Source organism: Vicia villosa, linkage group LG5 (genome assembly GCF_029867415.1).
Source record: "Vicia villosa cultivar HV-30 ecotype Madison, WI linkage group LG5, Vvil1.0, whole genome shotgun sequence".
NCBI lineage: Eukaryota > Viridiplantae > Streptophyta > Magnoliopsida > Fabales > Fabaceae > Vicia > Vicia villosa.
The window spans coordinates 168,390,231-168,414,203 of NC_081184.1; the positions used below are offsets into that span (position 1 = coordinate 168,390,231).

General features: G+C 30.5%; 3 protein-coding genes across 5 annotated transcripts; 2 read left to right on the plus strand and 1 right to left on the minus strand.

The window, feature by feature from the left end:
* Nucleotides 1-3,024: 3,024 nt before the first annotated feature.
* LOC131603813 (disease resistance protein RPV1-like) lies at nt 3,025-9,658 on the minus strand. Its single transcript, XM_058876247.1, has 2 exons — nt 9,010-9,658; nt 3,025-4,157 (listed from the first exon to the last, which is right to left on the minus strand). Exons 1-2 carry the CDS (start codon nt 9,465-9,467, stop codon nt 4,049-4,051), a joined length of 567 nt encoding a protein of 188 aa, XP_058732230.1. The 5' UTR covers nt 9,468-9,658; the 3' UTR covers nt 3,025-4,048.
* On the plus strand, nt 5,503-7,672 carry LOC131603812 (F-box/LRR-repeat protein 13-like). 2 transcript variants are annotated; one of them, XM_058876245.1, is made up of 3 exons: nt 5,503-6,477; nt 6,576-6,736; nt 7,326-7,672. In XM_058876245.1, exons 1-3 carry the CDS (start codon nt 5,518-5,520, stop codon nt 7,402-7,404), a joined length of 1,200 nt encoding a protein of 399 aa, XP_058732228.1. In that variant the 5' UTR covers nt 5,503-5,517; the 3' UTR covers nt 7,405-7,672. The 2 variants fall into 2 exon arrangements, with proteins under 2 accessions (XP_058732228.1, XP_058732229.1); XM_058876246.1 differs by having other exon boundaries at nt 6,636-6,736.
* A 9,887-nt stretch (nt 9,659-19,545) lies between the features above and the next one.
* LOC131603814 (uncharacterized) lies at nt 19,546-21,572 on the plus strand. Of its 2 annotated transcripts, none has more exons than XM_058876249.1 (3): nt 19,546-20,376; nt 20,535-20,635; nt 21,226-21,572. In XM_058876249.1, exons 1-3 carry the CDS (start codon nt 19,786-19,788, stop codon nt 21,302-21,304), a joined length of 771 nt encoding a protein of 256 aa, XP_058732232.1. In that variant the 5' UTR covers nt 19,546-19,785; the 3' UTR covers nt 21,305-21,572. The 2 variants fall into 2 exon arrangements, with proteins under 2 accessions (XP_058732232.1, XP_058732231.1); XM_058876248.1 differs by having other exon boundaries at nt 19,547-20,376; nt 20,475-20,635.
* The last annotated feature ends 2,401 nt before the right edge of the window (nt 21,573-23,973 follow it).

Genomic DNA, 23,973 nt, shown 5'->3' on the forward strand with positions numbered 1-23,973 from the left:
AATTATGCTAATTGTTTATGAATAAATCTTACATAAATATTTTTTATTAAAATTCAAAATAAAAATAATACGATATAGAAGACAATGAATATCAAAGTTGAAGTACCTCACCCACTACACATTTCTTCTTTTAAATGCATCTTTCATTTATAATTTAAATTTTAATATTTCGCATTGTAAAAGTCTAATTATCTCCGCAATGAACCGTATATTTATTATGAATTTTTTTTTTTAAATTAATTGATATAGTAAACAAATGCGTATGTATTTTTGTGTTGATGATCATTTTACTTTTTCTCTGTCTCAATAACTCATTTAAAAGATTTCTCATCTTTTTATTATATACTTAATATAAGCATATATATTAAAAAATAAAATATCACATGAAATATTCTTGGTCAATTTATTCTTTCAGATTAGTTAAATAGAAAATTAATTCCTAAAAGTAAGAAAATGTCATTGAATTTAGTCATCAATCAAAATATCTATAAAGAAACATCAATCAAATTTTTTAAGTTAACAATTAAAAAAATCAATAAAACATATGCATTAACTTATATAACTTTTAGCTATATAAAACATACCGATAATTTTCAAAAAAAAAAAAACATACCGATAATTATTTCCATTTTAAAGGATTTGACTTCCAAATTTAATGATTAAAATATTATATCAGTTTTAAAAACCTGGTCAAAGAATTGACCAATGAGACATTTTAAACATGGTTTAATTGTTTCAATCATAATTAAAAAAATAAGTAAATTAATCAATACAGTGGTCATTTTATAATTAATAGAAATATTTTAATTTATAAAATTCAATTTATAAAACTTACAACCTGTAAAGATTCACCTCTAGAAATCGCGACAAAGGTTTGTCATCTCTAACTAAAACTTGTTTAAACTTACTAAAATGATTTTTGGTTTTGTACTCTCAGTAGGCAAATGGATTCACATAAAAGCCAACTTCAAAAGCCGATTTCGTGTAGAAGGGAGAAGAATGAGGAAGCGACTGTGAGGCTTCTCATTCACAAATACTGATCTGCATTTCTTCGGAAATGCATCTCCGAAAACACTTTAAAAAAAAACTGTTTTCAGAAATGTATCTTCGAAATAACCCATTTTTTGGTGTTTTGGAAATGTATTTCCCAAATATAGAGATATTTTGGGATTTTCGCCGCAGATGACCAAGAAGGTAGGGGTCTATAAAGAAATTCTCATTTTATAATACTATTTTTTTTACGATTAATATTTGGATTGGATTCTATGCATGTTACCTGTTGTACCATTAGTATTTTTATTTGTTTTGAGGTTCTTGATTCTAAATAAAAAAATTTAGGTATTTAAAATTTTTAATAAAGTGAAACTAATTGATAAATTTTGTCAATCTTAGTTCATGACAATTGAATTTTGACAATTAATAATCCAAACACTAAAAAAACAATTAAATATTTGTTTCTTTTATCAAAATTGGATGAAAAAGGATCAATTGGGTGTATGCCTTTTATGAGAATCTAAATAATAATCATTTTGCTGGTGCGATTTCGTGTAGTATTGGGAACGGGGCTGAAATTCCCTTTTGGTATGCGAGTTAGACGGGTACGTAGTCGCTCATGGAAGCTTTCCTTGAGCTGTTTCAATTTGTGGAAAATCACTTGGTTGCTGTCAAGAATGCATGTTCTTTCATAGATGGCATTTGTGGAAAATCCTTTACAAAATTAAACCGGTACATATTAGTCCATTTGTTAATATTTTTCAAACTGGTTTATTTTTTATTTTTTAACTGTGACTGTACTGCCACGTGTATTACTTATGTCACATATATTATTTACAAAAGAGACATTTAGGTTCTTATATTAATTTTTTGGGATAATTTGGTCCCTAACAAAAAAAACCCTATTTAATCTCTTACAAAATTTAATTGGACCATATTAGTCCCTTATATTCAATCATACTACAATTACATTAAAACTAGAGAGCAAAAATTCTAGATTACCATTATCACATACATTATAGATATATCATCAAATTCAAAATATTATAGTATCATCAAATTTTAAAATATTGTACCAACAAATAGAACTTCAAAATCCAAAACATATAGTATCATCAAATTAAAATCAACAAAACAAACAAAGTGCCATAAAATTATGGAGACAAAACTAAATAAAGTAGAAGAAAACTTTATGGCATGAATCTAGGAGTAGTAGGTGGCATAAATCTAGGAGTAGTAGGTCCAATTTATTGAGGTTGAGATTACCGTGAAGGGCAAAATGGAAGTGTTGGTGATCAGGTCGATGAAGTCCCAACTGTTGAAGGACGTGCAATGAAAAATGGTGATGACATCCTAATTAAAGGAGGTGATGGTCTAACAGAAGGATGTGATGATGACCTAATAGGAGAAGATCTTACAACTGGTGGTAGTATGATTGAACATAAGGGACTAATATGGTCCAATTAAATTTTGTAAGAATTTAATAGGTTTTTTTTGTTAGGGACCAAATTGTCCCAAAATATTAATGTAAGGACCTAAATGTCTCTCTTGTAAATAATACATGTGGCATAAGTAATACACATGACAATACAGTCACAGTTAAAAAATAGAAAATAAACCAGATTGAAAAATATTAACAAAGGGACTAATATGTCCCGTTTTAATTTTGTAAGGGATAAAATAGAGACTTTTTTCAAAGGGATTAATTTGGACTCTCCAGTTTTTGTGAGGGATCAAAATGGGTCTTTACTCTTGAAATTAAATTAAAATAATTAATGTTTAAATATTGTTTTAATTTTTTTTTAATTTGAAAATTTATTTGAAAAATTATTTTTCACTTAAAATGACAAATTTTGGTGAAAAAAGTGGAATTTTTTTTCTATTTCTAAATCATATAAACCAAGTCTCTATTTATAGACAAAAAAAATGTTGAATTTTGGTGAAAATAAAATAAAAAATAAAAAATAGATTTATTATAAAATAATTGTCCCAAATAATTATGATTAAATAAAAATCTAAATAATCAAAACAACCAATAAAATTTTACAAAATATATGATGTGGTCTCACTTTCTTCTCATTCAACATGTTGAATATATTCAACACCAATTAATCCACATCATATTCAACATTCCATTCAACATATATTGCAAGCATTCAACTATTGAAAAAATTATTTAACACCCCATAGTAAGTGGTCTTACACATATACATTTTTGCAAATGCCATTTTCACCACCACTAGAGAAAAAAGTAGAAAGGAAAAACTAATGTGAAATAATATTTGGGCTGCTAAATAAAAACCAATTTTAGAAATTATCAGTTAACACAGATTCATCATGACATGCCTTGTGATTTGATTTTGAAGAAAAATGCGTGCTAGTGGAAACTAAGTTCATAGCATATCGTCTATGAACATTTTCAAACATCAAACCTGATTCTATTGAAGAGTTCTTAAATCTTAACTACTGCTGTGATGAAATGTCAATTTCCTTTAACATAGTAAAGGCACGGCTAGCAGACAAGGATGCTGAAGCATCGATATACCAAAGTTGTTAGGGCGGGAGGAGGAAGTTGCGTAGAAAAGGTACATTTAATGCTATAATCCATAGTCACACGGTTCGTGATTTGTTTCGGTACATGATATGAATTCGGTTACGCGGTACATAATTATTAAAGAATAGTCGGTTTGCTATTTGAGTTCGTGATATGTTAAATAGCTAAGATAGCTATAAATAAAGGCACAAGGCCGGGCCTGGTTTGAAGAATCTCAAATTTATCATATTGATCACTACTTCAAACAAGTGGAGCGGCTTAGCAACAAACAAATCTTTCTCGCAAACATTGATTATGCAGCTGAGTTGTTTCTTATATACATCGTAAGACTATCGATCTTCCCCGAATTTTTGTATGAAAATACCGGAGAACATTAATGTTACTAGATGTTTATGATTCAACAAAATTGTAGACAACATAGTGAGCCTTTTTTCTTCATTCTATTTTTTATTGCATATGCATACTAATAGGAAACAGCCTTGGTTCAACGGTAAGATTGTTCTATTGCGACCCTGGGGTCATGGGTTCGAACCCTGCTGGAAACAGCCTCTCCCCCCCAGAGCCCATAACAACAGTTGCAACCGGATGCAACAAGTTGACCATGCTCAACCTATCATATTACAATAGAATGACAGTTAGTATATGAAGTCATTATATTTATGCATACTAATAGGAGATGATGAGCTAACAACAGTTGCAACCGGATGCAACAAGTTGACCATGCTCAACCTATCATATTACAATAGAATGACAGTAGTCATTCAATCATGCTCCTCTATTACAACTAGACTTGTAAATAAGAACATAGGGATTCCATATAATAAATTATATGTTTTGCCTCTAAACCAAAAGGTTGAAATAATTGTATATGCCTTAAACACTTGTTTCTTTGCACCAATTATGTAATCTATCTTATTCATAGCAAAAATTACAAACACATATACTTAAGCAGATTTGTCTAACTAAAAAAACAATTTTAAAAGAATAAAATCTCTTTTAAAGTTGCTCTTTTCGACACTCAAATGTAACCTAATTAATCAAATCAAATAAAATTATTAACATATTTAACATCACCGGTAATTAATCAAGAAATCTCAAATCTAATTCAATAAAGAAAATCCTAAGTCAACATAAATCTCCTACCATAAACTCTCAGATTTGAAGCAAAATTCAATTGGAATTCCTTGCAGAAACAAAACAGCAAAACTGGTAAAAAAAAACAGGTTAACACAATATTTTTATCGAAAAACTTACTACACTAGAAAATTGAACAACAATTAAAAGATTTCTTTCATTGATCATTCCCTGTCGCTCAGAAACGCAAACACTGATAACTGACTTAAATCGTTCGCGAGACCGAAACTGATCGGAGAAGAAAGCGACTGAGAGAGAAATTGGGATTAACCGCGAACCAGAAAGCTTGAGAGAAACAGAAAAAATCGATAAAATTTGAGAGAAGAAGAAAAATTCGATAAAGCTTTAAAGAATGTTATTGTAATTTAACTAAAAAGCTTGAGAAAATAAAACTTACATTTAACGAAAAAGTAAGACTAATGCAATAGTTAAAACATTACCCGCAATTGATTTTAGAACATTTAATCAATCAGTTATTTTTTGGAATTTCACCAGTAAGAAATTTAATTTAGCCCTTAACCTATAAATTAACAAAAAAATAATAATAATGAAAATATTATAAATTAAATTAAATCAAATCTCAAAGATTAAATTTGAAAATATAAATGTCAAAGTGATTATTTTTTAATTTTTATTTATTTATAAAAAACAGTATATAATGAATTAAGGATCCAAGAAAAGAAGTACTTTTAGGTTAAACACTTATCAATCCCAAAACGCAGAAGCCTTTGTCTTGCTCCAGTTTCTGCCATCGTCCTTAGCCCCGCTCTGTTGACCTTCGTGAAGCCGTCGGTCTATATTTCTCCTAAGTTTGGTTGTTTTTGAGTTGCAGGACAATGAAAACAAGAAGGAGAATGAAAACAAGGAGACGATATTATGGTAAAGACAGAATCAGTTGTCTACCTGATTGTCTTTTACTTCATATTTTGTCCAATTTGGAAGCGAAGCAAGCTGTTCAAATATCCATCCTCTCCACTAGATTGAAGGATCTCTGGAAAAATATTTCCGTTCTTTCTTTGAGTAGAAACTTTCGAAACTTTGAATCTTTAGAAAGTTTCGCCACTTTCGTTTCTCAATTTTTCTCTTCTCGCGATGACAAAACCTCTCTGCAAGCTCTCACTTTTGAGTGCACTCACTATTTTGACCCTAACCTGCTCAAAAGGATCATAAAATACTTGTTTTCACACAACATCCAACACTTGGATATGAAAGTGGCTTGCAGTCTTGAACACTTTCCACTCTGTACCAACTCTTCATATCATACTTTAACCTCTCTTAAACTTATTTCATGGGAAGAAGTGCAACAATGGGGTAGACAAAAACCAGTATTTCCGAATTCTCTTCAATTTCCCGCATTAACCTACTTGTCTTTACAATCCTTCACCTTTCGATGCACTACTGATGATGGCTATGCTGACCCCTTTTCCGTATTTCAAAGTTTGAATACTTTGATTATTGAATGTTGTTCACTTTATAATGAAAAAACCCGTGTTGAAGACAACCTATTCATATCAAGTGTCTCACTTGTTAATTTAACAATAGTATTGCCTGCCAATTACAAGTCTTATAAATTGAAGTTATCTACCCCAAATCTTTTTAGCTTTGATTTTACTGGTCATCCATTTCAGAATTTATGTGGGCACCATAACATTAGCAATACCAATTTCTCTTATATTAAACACGTAAAGATTCATTTACCATTCCACAAAGTCACAAATTTTCCTTCAATTCTATTCAATTGGCTTGTTGAGCTTGACCTTATGGAATCATTGGCAATCTCTTCAGAGACTCTTGAGGTACTTTAATTTGGTTTACTTAAAATTTAGTGCTTTCATTTTTTTTTAATATGCTTGTCTAAATTGATCTTAATTCACCTTCATTCTTCATTGCTTAGATTCTCAAATTAATTCCTGATTCATGGAAGATTGATTTCCCTTATTTACATAATTTGAAGTTATTGGAAATAGAAATACATGAATTTTCATCTCTACCCGATGGAACAGAAGACTTTTTGCTTCAAAATGCACCGTCAGCAAAGAAAGTCATTTTCCCAGGGTAAATACTCTTGAGGACAATTGTTTAATTTAGCTTTTTGTTTTTGTTTTTTCTGTTTCCCTTACTCTCTCTTGTTATAACTTGTTATAACTTAGTATTAGTGCTGTTTGGTTTGACTTTTGAAAGGACCAAAAGCAATTTTAGGTTGATTCTACTTGAAGGTAGAATTTGTAGTTTCTACATTGTGTGTGATATTTATATTGAAATTAATTGTTCAACTCACTTTTACATTAGTTTATCCAAACATAAAAGCATCCAGTGGAATGGACCCCGTCTAAGGACGTATTCGGAGAATATCGGGTTTGATTCCCAGATTGAAACAAGTCCTTGGCTAGGGTAAACTTCTGCACCCGAGCCGGATTAGTGGCCCATCAATGTGGGTCGAACTGGTGCGAAAGCAAAAAAAACCAATTTTTATAGAATTAATTCTATCAAACTCAATTCTATTAGAATTAATTATGTCTATTGCCATGCTCTATAGTTAGAATTGAAATTAAATGGAAGTTGATTTTTATAAAACTTTTTTTTATTGATATCATCTTTATTTTCGGTCTGATTTACAACATATATTGCCTCTATATTTTTACAGGCCTACTTTGAAGGATTTAATATGCAATGACTCATGGATCAATGAAGCAAAAACACGCCGAAAACAATCTCGACACTGACACGACGACACTGATAATAATTCAAAAAAATGAATAAATTAAACGTAAGTTTAAATGTCAGTGCATGTGTACTCAGACTTGTGCTACATAGGATTTTATGTCCAAGAGATTGAAAGGGTGTATGCAGTGACTAAGGCAATTTTTCAGAGAGATATGTTTCCATAGCATAGCATTATTAAGACTTATTTATTTTCTCTGCAACTTACTGAATTATTGTTTTTATTTTGTTTGTCAAGAAGATTTATATATTTCTAACATTTTTGTGTCATGTGTTTGTTCCTTCCATGTTGAATTTGGCTCTATTTTTCTCTCTATCTTTTTTCCCTATACTTCTACTAAGAAACCCAGAAGAGAAAATAGTGCATAAATTTAGTCACTGAGGTGAGATTACAGAAATTATAAATTTAGTGACAAAGAAAAGTAATCTGTAATTTTATCTTGCCATTGAGGTGAGATTACAGAAGGCATTGAAATTGAAATAGCAAAAGGCATTGAAATTGAAATAGCATAATCTATCATGAGAAGTTTAAGAGAAAGAGGTGTCGACTATACTACTTACTAGTGTAATTAAACTCTGGTTAAGTACTGTACTTATTTCTCTATATTAATGAAGAAAATAAGACAATTAATCTTTAAATCTCTAAAAGCATTTATTTAATCACATGCTTATATGAATAACACATGTTTATAAAAAAATTAGTTATTAATAAATATTAAAAAATTTGATATATAAATAAATATTAATATGAATAACATTAGTTGCGAGAGTTGTTAAAAAAATTAGAGAAAGATATTTTGATTTAATAAAAATGCCTTTCACTTTTAGTAATAAAAAAGATATTTTAATTTAAGCAAATAGATCATTTTTATTATATTTTATTTCAATAGATCATTTTATATTCACGTAAATTGAATCATAAAATTTTATAAGATTTTATATAAACTAAAATTAATAATAAAAATCTACATATAAAATTTAAAATAAAATCCCGAATAATAAGTTTATTCGAATTAATTTGTAAATTGAAAAATAAAGAAATTGATAAGTTTTCTTTCATTTCAATGTTATTCATAATTAATAAAAAATATATACCAGTTTTATATTAATTTAAAGCAAATAGAATATAATTCAATTTAAAAAAAAAAGTGAAATTTGTTTAAAAATAACAACTATTTTTTATTTATAATAATTAATTTTTAAAAAATAACATTTTGAATCAGATTTTTTATTAAAAAATATAGAGAATTACAAATATGTGAGTTAGTTAAAATAAGTGATAGAATTTTTTTTTTATATAAGAGTAAGATATTATGATTTTCTAAAATAGAATTTAATTATTATAAAAAAAGATGGAACTATTTTAATAAATATGATAGTAGCTTTAAAAGAGTAATATAACCATTAGATCAAAACAAAATCAAGGGTTAATAAATGGTGTATTTTTGGTGTAATTTGATCTCTCCTCTAAAACAATTAAATAATTATAAAATAATTGTAAATAATATTTGTGAGGGCATGTAAATAAATTTGTGACCTGAATAGTGAGTCAAAGGAAAAATATTGAATATATAATATTATCGAGGGCATGTAAATAAATTTGTGACCTGAAGTTTTTGGAATGCATGCCAGAAAGATCAGCAATTTTTCTTAGAGCAGTCCGCCATGCCTCAACTTTGTCAGCAGGTTGTTTTTCATGTTTAGCAAAATCGTCTGCATAACTCTTTCTCTGATGCCTAACATCTGATGGATCCACCTTATAGAAAACAGGTATAATTTCCCTACCATATTTCTTCCTACATTCAAGTATCATTGTGAGTTCTTCCAAACACCAAGTGGAAGAAGCATAATGTTCCGACAAAATGACCACATAAATATCTGATTCTTCTATTGCTTTCAGCAGTGCTGGAGAAATCTCTTCTCCCCTGCCAAGCTTATAGTCTATGAATGTTTCAATATTTTTTCTATACAACTCTTTGTAAAGATGACTAGTGAAGTTTTCACGAGTGTCCTCTCCTCTGAAGCTGAGGAACACATCATACTTTGAAGTTGTTGGATGAGACATAATTATCAATAGCACAAATTTTGATCAACCTTGTTGCCTTTGTGCCTTTTGCCTTTGGTATGAAAATTTATATAGATTGATCTTTCATAGCAGATTGAAACTTCCATGTTTTTTTCTGTCTTATTGGCTATGTCATCTCTTGAATACTTAAGAGTCATACTACACACACCTACCATTAGAGACAAACAAACATAAAATTCTTAATTCACAACTCGTATTTATTTTATTGCAAAAACCATGTGCATATGTAATGTTAATATAACTATAATTATAAATAATACAAGTTGGTGAATTTGTAAGAAATAACAAGTTGAATGGTCTAACATGAACCGAATTATTATTTTTAAACAAAATTGTTGTTACTGTCAGTCCCTTAACTTATTATTGTTTTTCTATTTTAATTGTAATCATTATGTTACAAAACAGTAAGAGTGTTGACCATTTTCCAAATTCTGTTTAAAATAATGTTTTGTGGCAGTTGCATTGCTTAAGTAGGAATTATGATATTGTCTAAGTAGCAACTAGTTATTATCATAGAATAACCTATAATATTTCGGTTGAAAAAGGCTTATTATTTTGGTTTTTTTACGTAATTATGGGTGTCGTGCAAAGTTGTCATTTTTCCCTTGATCTATAGCCAAGGAAAAAGGTAGAACTGATAGTGGTTTCGATCCCCAATAACAATATATTCGTATTTTTTTAAAAACACGTTAATTTACCTCTTGATTTATAAAATACTCGAGGAATATATATAATTATATGCTAGTCAAAAGTCCAAATAGTTAAAGTCTAGTTCTCCTCAAATCCACTCCACTTAATCCAAGATATAAAATCAGCTCATACGCAAAAACAAGATGCATTCTCTGATCTCTACTTTTCACTAAATTTATCTTGAATCTTAAACTGACTTGGTGTGTTTGGATTAGCGGTGGATAGAATTGATTCTGAGAGAATTGAGTTTGGTAGAATTGATTTTAATAAAATTGAGTTTACAAGAATTGATTTATGTTTGGATACAATGATATAGAAGTGATTGTTATCAATTAATGTTGTTTGGATAGTTTTAACAAAATTGATTTTGAATTGTATGATTACCAAAATGGTAATAAATTCTAGTACAAATCAAAAAGAAAAGAAGTAATTGATGAAAATTAAAGAGGGTAAAGTAGGAAAATTTAAAAGAGTTGTAATAAATAATATATAATAAATGTAGAATTGATTCTACTAAACTCAAAAGCTAGGAATTGTAGCTTCTACTAGAATTGCTTTTGGAGGAGGAAAATTGATTTTGAAAAAGTATCCAAACAAGAAAAAAAACCAATTATCAAGTTGAAGTGGACTAGAAGTGCTTTTGGGGCTTGTAGAAGTCAATCCAAACATGCACTTAGGCGTTGAAGTGCTAACCATGCAGGCCTACCTCGCGCCATCATGATGGAGATCAACCCCACCATTTCAAAATCATCAATTTTCCATCTAAACTCATTTCTAGTTCCCAAACGGAACAGTTGCGTCGTCTGTGAGAATCGACTTCCAATTCCTACAATTTCCAAGAATTTACGTTAGCTCTCCAACTCCATCATTCGCAATCTCCTCAAATCACTAAATCAAGAGCAATTGAAAGAGAACGCTTAGATCTGACGCTATAGATCGAGTAAGTCATCATTTCAACTACGATTCTTCGAATTTATAAATCTCTGATTCTCTCGAGAACTCTGCAAAGAAATTGAAGATAGGATCATAGATTCAGATATGGATCTACATTAAAAGTACTAGAGGCTAATGGCAACTTCCTCGAAGATCATGTTAAAGATTCATGGTCCATTTTTTATCTAACATCCCATGTACCTCTCGCCACTAATATATGGTACTTACCGTGACGACGTCGAAGATACGACGAGTTCATAGTTAATACCAGACGCATATCTGGTGAAATTTTGGCCCTTATAACACATGTTAATACTAATGTCCCAACATCATAATACAATGTCAGGACATATGTTATGACATCTGCTGACTGACAAAACCAAATATCAAAACTATAACTTATGCAGAAATAAATAGCAGAATGATAAATCACACCGATAATTGTTAACCTAGTTCGGTGCAACGACACCTACTCTAGAGGCTACCAAACCATGAAGGAAATTCACATGATAGTATTAATTCAAAGCCTAAATAGTCTCCGTTTACAACTTCTCGTCTAATCTTTACCTTATGCAACTTATAGAGGTCATTTTTACACAATTCAGACACAGAGTCAGCCCCCGTCAAGTCAGCCCATTCTCTCTTTGAGTCAACAAAAAAAAAATAGTGACACAAAAAAACCACTCGGAAAAGAAGAAAAACCTTAATTCTTTAAGTAATTGTTTATCAGTCACGGTGTTTCTATTCCCTTCTTTTCATTTTTTATTACCAGTTCAATTCTAATCACAACACAACACCTCTTTTATAAAAAAAAATTTGTTTGATTTTTCGCGAGGATCATCTTATTGGTGTTAGGATTATGATATATTGATCAGTGGTCAATTTATCACATTTTTTCTTGCATATAATAACTAAATATTTATTATTATTATTATTATTATTATTATTATTATTATTATTATTATTATTATTATTATTATTATTATTATTATTATTATTATTATTATTATATAATTTCTAGCATTCACCCACAAGATTCAATTCATATTCTTTTACTTTTTTTATTATTATTATTATAATATATAAGTTCTAGCATTCACAATTACAGTCACAGATTAAAATTTGTAAATTAAAGAAGCTATACATTCATGGAAAAAAATTTCTAACCTGAAATTCATTTTGAAAGGATTTTTTACACACGCGTGAATTCACATATCACACTGCACCTCCTCATGTATTCTCCTTATTATTTGTTTATTTTTTAATTTTCTTTATATTTTTATTTAAAGAATATGTAAATTAGAATTAGGGTTTGATAGTTTGATTTGAGTCTTGGACTCTAAAGTTCTCTACTCTTTTACTAACCAACACCCCCACTCCACTTGTGCACCCATCTAATTCTCTAATTCTCTAATTTGAATTAGTTATTTCTTTTATTATTTTTTTATTTTAGTTTTATTTATTTATTTGACTTAGCTTACTTATTGTATTTAAATCCACTTATTTTTAGTTAACTTATTTTATTTAGTCTATTTGATTTAATTAGGTTTATTTAAATTATTTAAATTATTAAAATAATACTCTACCAAAACTATAAAAAAAATCATGAAATCATGGAGCTAATAATCTTCTCTTTGTAAATTTTGACTAAAATAACCAAAGACCAAACTGCACAAATATATGTCAATTCAAACGCAGTTACATAAACATAAATTACTTGTTAAACATGTAAAAATTGTACATGAGGAAGAAGATAAGTGATATTCCCCCTCAACATAATGTACATGAGGAAGAAGATGAGAGATACTCCCCCCCCCCCCCGACACAACTTCAATATACCATCCTGAACTCTCTATGTGAAGGATCACATAACTCAGAGCACAAGACACAACCACGCTCATAACTCATACCACAAAACACAAACACGATGTTAGAACATCCTACACGATATTGTGCAGACACAACCAAAACAAAAGTGGCAGCAACAGAAGCAAAACAGAAACAAAAAACAAAGACAGACTCAAGACACATTCCCTCTAAATTGTTGAATTTCTCAATTTAGAGACAAGACACAATGACATTTTTCTCCCCCCTTTTAAAGCCAAAAATTGAGTAGAAAGAAACTGCCACAAAAAACCAAAACACACGAGAACTGATTCAAGACAAACAACAAAAAGAAACTGACTCAAAAACTAGGTGCTTGACCCAACTGACTCAAACAAAAGACTCCCCCAACCTGAACTGACAAAAACAAAAAATGATGAGGAAAGAAAATGGAAACGAGAAAATATACTTGACCCAAAGAGACAAAAACTAACGAGGAAAAGAAAAAAGACATTAAAACAACAACCTCATTTTTTGATTTTTTTTATTTACAGATAGCATATAACAGCTATCCAAGTCTCCCTCCTGAGTCAATGAAATTAACTCAGTCTTCATCAGCATCTGAGTCTGAATCATGTAGATAAACATGATTCTTAGGGATTTCATCTCTGTCATAGATGTTTTCCCTATTATGGATGCTCTAGTTGATGTTTCAACATATGTTGCATTGTTAAAACCAACCTTCTTTGGATCAGTCCCCTTATCCTCATTGAACTTCAACAGATGAATCTCCTTAGCACCAGAATCTTTGGAAGATTCACTCATTGTTGAAACGCAGTTTGTGATAATGATGAGGTTGTAAAGCCTTTAAATACAAGGAGAGTTACCTAGAGTGTAACGAAAACCTTGCTTGTAACGATAGTCCAGTCAATGAGAATATTTTTGGAAGGAGATAAAGTCAATCTTAGTAATAGTGCACCATTCACTATAGGAGATATGCATGTTTCTTGTTAGCTTTTTCTCTCTTTCCAAGCTTGAGATGTCCTCTAACCAATGCCTTTGGCCTCATGTCCATTTGATCTTCTGAACTCAAATTATGAATTTTTGAAGATAATGACTGTTTATTAACTTTTGAAACGGACCTATAATGTCTTAAACCATATCTTCCAAACCATACATCTTTTGACTTCAATTCTTGAACCATGTTGTAGAGGGATACATTTTCTTCAAAATGAACATTGGTTGGAATTTTTATGATGAAGGATGAATATATTATGAATTTTTTCAAGTTTTGTTGTTTCTTTTCAGTATCTCCAAAACCAGCAACTTTTGCAATTGAGCTTTCTGAACTTTGCGTGATATATCATGATCAATCCTTGATCAAATGATGATTTTAGGACCACGAGGATGATGTTGACCAAAAATATTGAGCATTGACTGCTGCTGGACCTGAATTGACCATTCTGTCTTTTTAGAATCGACTGTTGATCTAATTGACATTTGAGCCACCAAACTTGTGCCGTTTGACTTGAAACTTGACATGAAGATTCTTACGAGCATACGTGACCTTATAAAGCCGTGCCAGACTTTTGATTGATCCATTTTCCATGTGCACACCAAAACCCTAATTTTGTTGTTTCTAAGTTAGGAGGTGCTACTATGCATTTGATCATAGCTAATTCTTGAGCTTTTGAGGATGTGCTGGGCATGTGGAGACTGTTAAATCAAGTTGCCCTTGAATAGGTGAGGGCAAATTTTGGGGTACAACAAAATGTATGACGGTAAAATTTGCGCAATTCAAGAGGTACAACATGTAAAAGGTTTGAAGAAAAATTTATTGTCTATTGGACAATTAGATGATCTCGGGTGCAAGATCCATGTTGAAGGTGGGATTTTGAAGGTGGTGAGAGGTGCTCTAGTAGTGATGAAGGAAGAGAAGCTATATGCAAATCTATACATTCTTATGGGAGATACGTTGCAAGAAGGTGATGTGTCAATTGCATTAACTAGTCAAGAAAACTCAACGACAATATGGCATCGTAGACTGGGCCACATGTCAGAACGAGGCTTGAAAGTTCTTGCGGAACATAATCTCTTACCCGGGCTCAAATCAGTAAGTCTACCTTTCTGTGAGCATTGTATGGTAAGCAAACAAAATAGGTTTGAAATTTGATAGATCAACTACTAAGAGCAAACACATACTTGACTTGATTCATTATGATGTGTGGGAGTCGCTGCAAATGTCCATAGGAGGAGCAAAATATTTTGTATCATTCATTGATGATTACTCCAGGAGATTGTGGGTATACCCAATCAAGAAGAAGTCAGATGTGTTTTCAATATTCAAGCAATTCAAAGCACTAATTGAGCTTGAAACTGGAAAGAAGATTAAGTGCTTGAGGACAGACAATGGAGGAGAATATACAAATGGTGATTTTTTGGAATTTTACAAGGAAAAGAGTATAATGAGACAATTTACAGTTGCTCATACGCCTCAGCAGACTGGTGTAACAGAGCGGATGAATAGAACTTTTCTAGAAAGGACTAGAGCTATGTTGCGAACTGCAGAATTAGCCAAGTCATTTTGGGCAGAAGTCGTGAAAACTGCCTGTTATGTGATAAATAGATCGCCATCAAGTGCAATTGGTTGAAAGACTCCGATGAAGATGTGGAAAGGAAAGCCAACTGAGTATTCTACTCTACATGTGGTTGGATGTCCTGTGTACTTGATGTACAACTCCCAAGAAATAACTAAGCTGGATCCAAAATCCAAGAAATACATATTCTTGGACTATGCTGATGGTGTCAAGGGGTATCACCTGTGGGATCCCACTTCTCGCAAGGTTATTGTCAGCAGGGATGTAATCTTTACAGAGAATAAACTGAAAAGGGAGCAGGAAAATGACAGTACTTCTAAAGATATCACTACTTTTCATATAGATGGAACGTCTATAGAAGATGATTCTTTTGAAGCAGAACTAGAGCACGAGGTACAAGAACTAGAGGAACTTGATGGTGTTGAAGTTCGACGACCAACACGTCAGAAAAGGAAACCAAATTGGCAGTCAGACTATGTTATGGCAAGCCATGATGCATATTATCTTCTAACAGAAGATGGAGAACCATCAACCTTTCAAGAGGCTGTGAGTTGCTCAAGTGATTCTCTATGGATGGCAGCAATGCAGGATGAAATGGAAGCCTTACATAGAAACAAGACATGGGATCTTGTTGTACTTCTAGAGGGTCAGAAAGCCATCGGAAACAAATGGGTCTATAAGATTAAGCGTGATGTTAATGATCAATTGGAAAGATATCGTGCAAGACTTGTGGTTAAAGGATACGCTCAAAAGGAAGGAATTGATTTCAATGAAATATTTTCTCCGGTGGTTAGACTTACCACTATCAGAGTAGTGTTAGCTATGTGTGCTGCTTATGATTTACATCTTGAACAATTGGATGTAAAGACTGCTTTTCTTCATGGAGAACTTGAAGAAGAAATATATATGCTACAACCAGAAGGTTTTGAAGAAAAAGGAAAAGGAAACTTGGTTTGCAGGTTGACCAAATCTCTATATGGTTTAATGGAAGCGCCGAGATGTTGGTACAAGAGATTTGATTCTTTCATTATTAGCCTTGGATACAACAGGTTGAGCTCAGATCATTGTAAATATTACAAGAGGTTTGAGGAAAATGCTTTCATCATTTTGTTGTTGTATGTGGATGACATGTTTGTGGTAGGCCCCAACAAAGATCAAGTCCAAGAATTGGAGGCACAATTGGCTAGGGATTTCGATATGAAGGACTTGGGGCCAGCAAACAAGATTTTAGGGATGCAAATTTACCGAGATAGAAAAGATATGAAGATTTGGCTTTCTCAAAGAAATCATCTACGAAATGTTTTGCGGCGCTTCAACATGCAAGAATGTAAGCCAATATCTACCCCACTTCCTATCAATTATAAATTATCCTCAAGTATGAATCCTAGCAATGAAGCGGAGAGGATGAAAATTTCTCGAGTACCCTATGGATCAGCGGTGGGAAGCCTTATATATGCCATGATATGTACAAGGCCAGACATTGCACAAGCAGTGGGAGCGGTCAGTCGATTTATGGCAGATCCTGGTAAAGAGCATTGGGATGCTGTTAAGAGAATCATGAGATATATAAAAGGAACCTCAGATGTTGCATTATGTTTTGGAGGATTGGAGTTTTGTGTCAGGGGATATGTTGATTCAGATTATGTAGGTGATCTTGACAAAAGAAAATCTACTACTGGTTATGTATTTACAATTGCAGGAGGAACGGTAAGCTGGTTATCCAAATTACAAACTGTTGTAGCTCTATCTACTACAAAAGTTGAATATATGATAGCTAACCAAGCATGCAAGGAAGATATATGGATTCAAAGGTTATTGGAAGAGTTAGGACATAAACAACCAAAATTTATTGTATATTGTGACAGTCAGGATGCTTTGCATATTGCAAGAAATCCAACTTTTTATTCCAGGACAAAGCATATAGGAGTTCAATATCATTTTGTCCGTGAAGTAGTAAAGGAAGGGAGTGTAGACATGCAAAAGATTCACACTAAAGACAATCTAGCAGATGATATGACAAAGCCATCAATGCTGACAAGTTTTATTGGTGCAAGTCCTCATATGGTATATCTAAAACGTAGCAACAGAAATAAATTTTGAAAGCAAACAAAATTACTTTAAGTGGGAGATTGTGAGGACATAAAGTAATCTTTGTTTTGTAGAAAAATTCAATGTAATATAAGTCATTGGTTTCTATGATGTAGAGAAGATTACGTACAATCCTATAATAAGTATCCACACTTATTATAATATATGAAACTATTATATATATATACATTAATCATATTTTAGTTCACAATCATCCTAATCATCCAAGAATTCGCTACAATTATGTTTCTTCTTATTCCTATATTCAACTCTCAAATTTTACTTGTATTATTATTATTTAATATTATTCTGATACCCAACATGACACACTCACAAGTGAGAGACAGTGTTGTGTCGTATGAAAATGTGGATTGTCTTTTTCTAAACCACTTTTGGGTGTTTTGATGCAGGTTCCCCTTCTAGAAAAATGTTTTCGTGTTTTAGGTTTACATGATAAACTCATAGTTGACTCAAAAGTTAGAACTACAAATAAAAAATTAAAATTTTCAATTTGCTCTTTGGCCGTTGGTTCTCATTTGTGAATGCAAATAATCAAGTTCTTACCAAGTCATTCAATCATGGAAAGATCTATTGCTCCTCTATTACAACTAGACTTGTAAATAAGAACATAGGGATTCCATATAATAAATTATATATTTTGCCTCTAAACCAAAAGGTTGAAATAATTGTATATGCCTTAAACACTTGTTTCTTTGCACCAATTATGTAATCTATCTTATTCATAGCAAAAATTACAAACACATATACTTAAGCAGATTTGTCTAACTAAAAAAACAATTTTAAAAGAATAAAATCTCTTTTAAAGTTGCTCTTTTCGACACTCAAATGTAACCTAATTAATCAAATCAAATAAAATTATTAACATATTTAACATCACCGGTAATTAATCAAGAAATCTCAAATCTAATTCAATAAAGAAAATCCTAAGTCAACATAAATCTCCTACCATAAACTCTCAGATTTGAAGCAAAATTCAATTGGAATTCCTTGCAGAAACAAAACAGCAAAACTGGTAAAAAAAACAGGTTAACACAATATTTTTATCGAAAAACTTACTACACTAGAAAATTGAACAACAATTAAAAGATTTCTTTCATTGATCATTCCCTGTCGCTCAGAAACGCAAACACTGATAACTGACTTAAATCGTTCGCGAGACCGAAACTGATCGGAGAAGAAAGCGACTGAGAGAGAAATTGGGATTAACCGCGAACCAGAAAGCTTGAGAGAAACAGAAAAAATCGATAAAATTTGAGAGAAGAAGAAAAATTCGATAAAGCTTTAAAGAATGTTATTGTAATTTAACTAAAAAGCTTGAGAAAATAAAACTTACATTTAACGAAAAAGTAAGACTAATGCAATAGTTAAAACATTACCCGCAATTGATTTTAGAACATTTAATCAATCAGTTATTTTTTGGAATTTCACCAGTAAGAAATTTAATTTAGCCCTTAACCTATAAATTAACAAAAAAATAATAATAATGAAAATATTATAAATTAAATTAAATCAAATCTCAAAGATTAAATTTGAAAATATAAATGTCAAAGTGATTATTTTTTAATTTTTATTTATTTATAAAAAACAGTATATAATGAATTAAGGATCCAAGAAAAGAAGTACTTTTAGGTTAAACACTTATCAATCCCAAAACGCAGAAGCCTTTGTCTTGCTCCAGTTTCTGCCATCGTCCTTAGCCCCGCCGCTCTGTTGACCTTCGTGAAGCCGTCGGTCTATATTTCTCCTAAGTTTGGTTGTTTTTGAGTTGCAGGACAATGAAAACAAGAAGGAGAATGAAAACAAGGAGACGATATTATGGTAAAGACAGAATCAGTTGTCTACCTGATTGTCTTTTACTTCATATTTTGTCCAATTTGGAAGCGAAGCAAGCTGTTCAAATATCCATCCTCTCCACTAGATTGAAGGATCTCTGGAAAAATATTTCCGTTCTTTCTTTGAGTAGAAACTTTCGAAACTTTCAATCTTTAGAAAGTTTCGCCACATTCGTTTCTCAATTTTTCTCTTCTCGCGATGACAAAACCTCTCTGCAAGCTCTCACTTTTGAGTGCACTCACTATTTTGACCCTAACCTGCTCAAAAGGATCATAAAATACTTGTTTTCACACAACATCCAACACTTGGATATGAAAGTGGCTTGCAGTCTTGAACACTTTCCACTCTGTACCAACTCTTCATATCATACTTTAACCTCTCTTAAACTTATTTCATGGGAAGAAGTGCAACAATGGGGTAGACAAAAACCAGTATTTCCGAATTCTCTTCAATTTCCCGCATTAACCTACTTGTCTTTACAATCCTTCACCTTTCGATGCACTACTGATGATGGCTATGCTGACCCCTTTTCCGTATTTCAAAGTTTGAATACTTTGATTATTGAATGTTGTTCACTTTATAATGAAAAAACCCGTGTTGAAGACAACCTATTCATATCAAGTGTCTCACTTGTTAATTTAACAATAGTATTGCCTGCCAATTACAAGTCTTATAAATTGAAGTTATCTACCCCAAATCTTTTTAGCTTTGATTTTACTGGTCATCCATTTCAGAATTTATGTGGGCACCATAACATTAGCAATACCAATTTCTCTTATATTAAACACGTAAAGATTCATTTACCATTCCACAAAGTCACAAATTTTCCTTCAATTCTATTCAATTGGCTTGTTGAGCTTGACCTTATGGAATCATTGGCAATCTCTTCAGAGACTCTTGAGGTACTTTAATTTGGTTTACTTAAAATTTAGTGCTTTCATTTTTTTTTAATATGCTTGTCTAAATTGATCTTAATTCACCTTCATTCTTCATTGCTTAGATTCTCAAATTAATTCCTGATTCATGGAAGATTGATTTCCCTTATTTACATAATTTGAAGTTATTGGAAATAGAAATACATGAATTTTCATCTCTACCCGATGGAACAGAAGACTTTTTGCTTCAAAATGCACCGTCAGCAAAGAAAGTCATTTTCCCAGGGTAAATACTCTTGAGGACAATTGTTTAATTTAGCTTTTTGTTTTTGTTTTTTCTGTTTCCCTTACTCTCTCTTGTTATAACTTGTTATAACTTAGTATTAGTGCTGTTTGGTTTGACTTTTGAAAGGACCAAAAGCAATTTTAGGTTGATTCTACTTGAAGGTAGAATTTGTAGTTTCTACATTGTGTGTGATATTTATATTGAAATTAATTGTTCAACTCACTTTTACATTAGTTTATCCAAACATAAAAGCATCCAGTGGAATGGACCCCGTCTAAGGACGTATTCGGAGAATATCGGGTTTGATTCCCAGATTGAAACAAGTCCTTGGCTAGGGTAAACTTCTGCACCCGAGCCGGATTAGTGGCCCATCAATGTGGGTCGAACTGGTGCGAAAGCAAAAAAAAACCAATTTTTATAGAATTAATTCTATCAAACTCAATTCTATTAGAATTAATTATGTCTATTGCCATGCTCTATAGTTAGAATTGAAATTAAATGGAAGTTGATTTTTATAAAACTTTTTTTTATTGATATCATCTTTATTTTCGGTCTGATTTACAACATATATTGCCTCTATATTTTTACAGGCCTACTTTGAAGGATTTAATATGCAATGACTCATGGATCAATGAAGCAAAAACACGCCGAAAACAATCTCGACACTGACACGACGACACTGATAATAATTCAAAAAAATGAATAAATTAAACGTAAGTTTAAATGTCAGTGCATGTGTACTCAGACTTGTGCTACATAGGATTTTATGTCCAAGAGATTGAAAGGGTGTATGCAGTGACTAAGGCAATTTTTCAGAGAGATATGTTTCCATAGCATAGCATTATTAAGACTTATTTATTTTCTCTGCAACTTACTGAATTATTGTTTTTATTTTGTTTGTCAAGAAGATTTATATATTTCTAACATTTTTGTGTCATGTGTTTGTTCCTTCCATGTTGAATTTGGCTCTATTTTTCTCTCTATCTTTTTTCCCTATACTTCTACTAAGAAACCCAGAAGAGAAAATAGTGCATAAATTTAGTCACTGAGGTGAGATTACAGAAATTATAAATTTAGTGACAAAGAAAAGTAATCTGTAATTTTATCTTGCCATTGAGGTGAGATTACAGAAGGCATTGAAATTGAAATAGCAAAAGGCATTGAAATTGAAATAGCATAATCTATCATGAGAAGTTTAAGAGAAAGAGGTGTCGACTATACTACTTACTAGTGTAATTAAACTCTGGTTAAGTACTGTACTTATTTCTCTATATTAATGAAGAAAATAAGACAATTAATCTTTAAATCTCTAAAAGCATTTATTTAATCACATGCTTATATGAATAACACATGTTTATAAAAAAATTAGTTATTAATAAATATTAAAAAATTTGATATATAAATAAATATTAATATGAATAACATTAGTTGCGAGAGTTGTTAAAAAAATTAGAGAAAGATATTTTGATTTAATAAAAATGCCTTTCACTTTTAGTAATAAAAAAGATATTTTAATTTAAGCAAATAGATCATTTTTATTATATTTTATTTCAATAGATCATTTTATATTCACGTAAATTGAATCATAAAATTTTATAAGATTTTATATAAACTAAAATTAATAATAAAAATCTACATATAAAATTTAAAATAAAATCCCGAATAATAAGTTTATTCGAATTAATTTGTAAATTGAAAAATAAAGAAATTGATAAGTTTTCTTTCATTTCAATGTTATTCATAATTAATAAAAAATATATACCAGTTTTATATTAATTTAAAGCAAATAGAATATAATTCAATTTAAAAAAAAAAGTGAAATTTGTTTAAAAATAACAACTATTTTTTATTTATAATAATTAATTTTTAAAAAACAACATTTTGAATCAGATTTTTTATTAAAAAATATAGAGAATTACAAATATGTGAGTTAGTTAAAATAAGTGATAGAATTTTTTTTTTTTATAAGAGTAAGATATTATGATTTTCTAAAATAGAATTTAATTATTATAAAAAAAGATGGAACTATTTTAATAAATATGATAGTAGCTTTAAAAGAGTAATATAACCATTAGATCAAAACAAAATCAAGGGTTAATAAATGGTGTATTTTTGGTGTAATTTGATCTCTCCTCTAAAACAATTAAATAATTATAAAATAATTGTAAATAATATTTTCATGAGATTAGTAATTCAAATTAATATTATTAAACACAATTATAAATAATAATACACTGGCACAAATAAATAGTTACAAGAGGTAATAGTTTGTTACACAGTATGTGATTGTTTGTTTTTCCCTTGCTCTCATTAACCATATACAACCAACCATTCAAATAGATTTTTGAGATAATAATTAAAAAGATTAAATTATCCTTGAAAATTAACTTAAACAATCTAATATTTTTCGAATTACATGCATCTTCTAAATCTTGATATTTTCCTCTTTAGCATATATGATTTGATTTAATCCCAAATTCTTTAAAGTAATGTTGATGAATGAAAGTCACTCTTGGTCTTTCACACAAAATTTGGTTTTTTTGTAGTGTATTTTTCAAACATGAAGATTTGTGTGAAAGATCCTGAATGACATCAATTTCTCAATATCACTTTGAAGAATTTGTGGCATTTGATGAAATTCTATAGGCAAAAGAGGAAGTTAAGATTTACAAGATAGATGCAATTCGAAAAAATATTAGATCATATAAGTTAATCTTTTTATTTTTTATCTCAAAAATATATTTAAATGAATGCAAGTTCAATGAGGGGTTAGTGAAACAAACAATCACATATGATATAACAAACTCAATTACAACATCAACAACATAAATAACATAAACAACATTTATCAACAACATACATACCTTTAATTTGTTGAAAGTATAATTCTTTGTGTCAGATTTAGATTTAAAATAGATAAGATTTGTTTTAGATTTAGATATATTTGATTTAAGTCTAAAATAGAATATATTTGATTTAGTTCCAAAATAGGTATTTTGGGCTTTTATAGTTTTGGGCTTTGGCTTAGGGAGAAAGCTAACTTAAATCTATAAATATGGAGTAACCCTTATTTTGTATTCATTCATTCATTCATTCACAGTATTTAGTATTTACAGTTGCAAGTGAATAATAAAGTTTTCCACAGTTTGTAGGCATAGAGTTACTATGCAGAAAATCATTGTCTTCTTTCTTTCTTTCACTTTTCATATTTTCATCGTTATTGTGATAGAAATTCATCATAGATTTTGGTGGATTTCCAACATCTGGTATCAAGAGCTTCGGTTAATCGATTCAAGCGAAAAAACGATCAAGAAAGAAGAAGAATTCATGATGGCGGT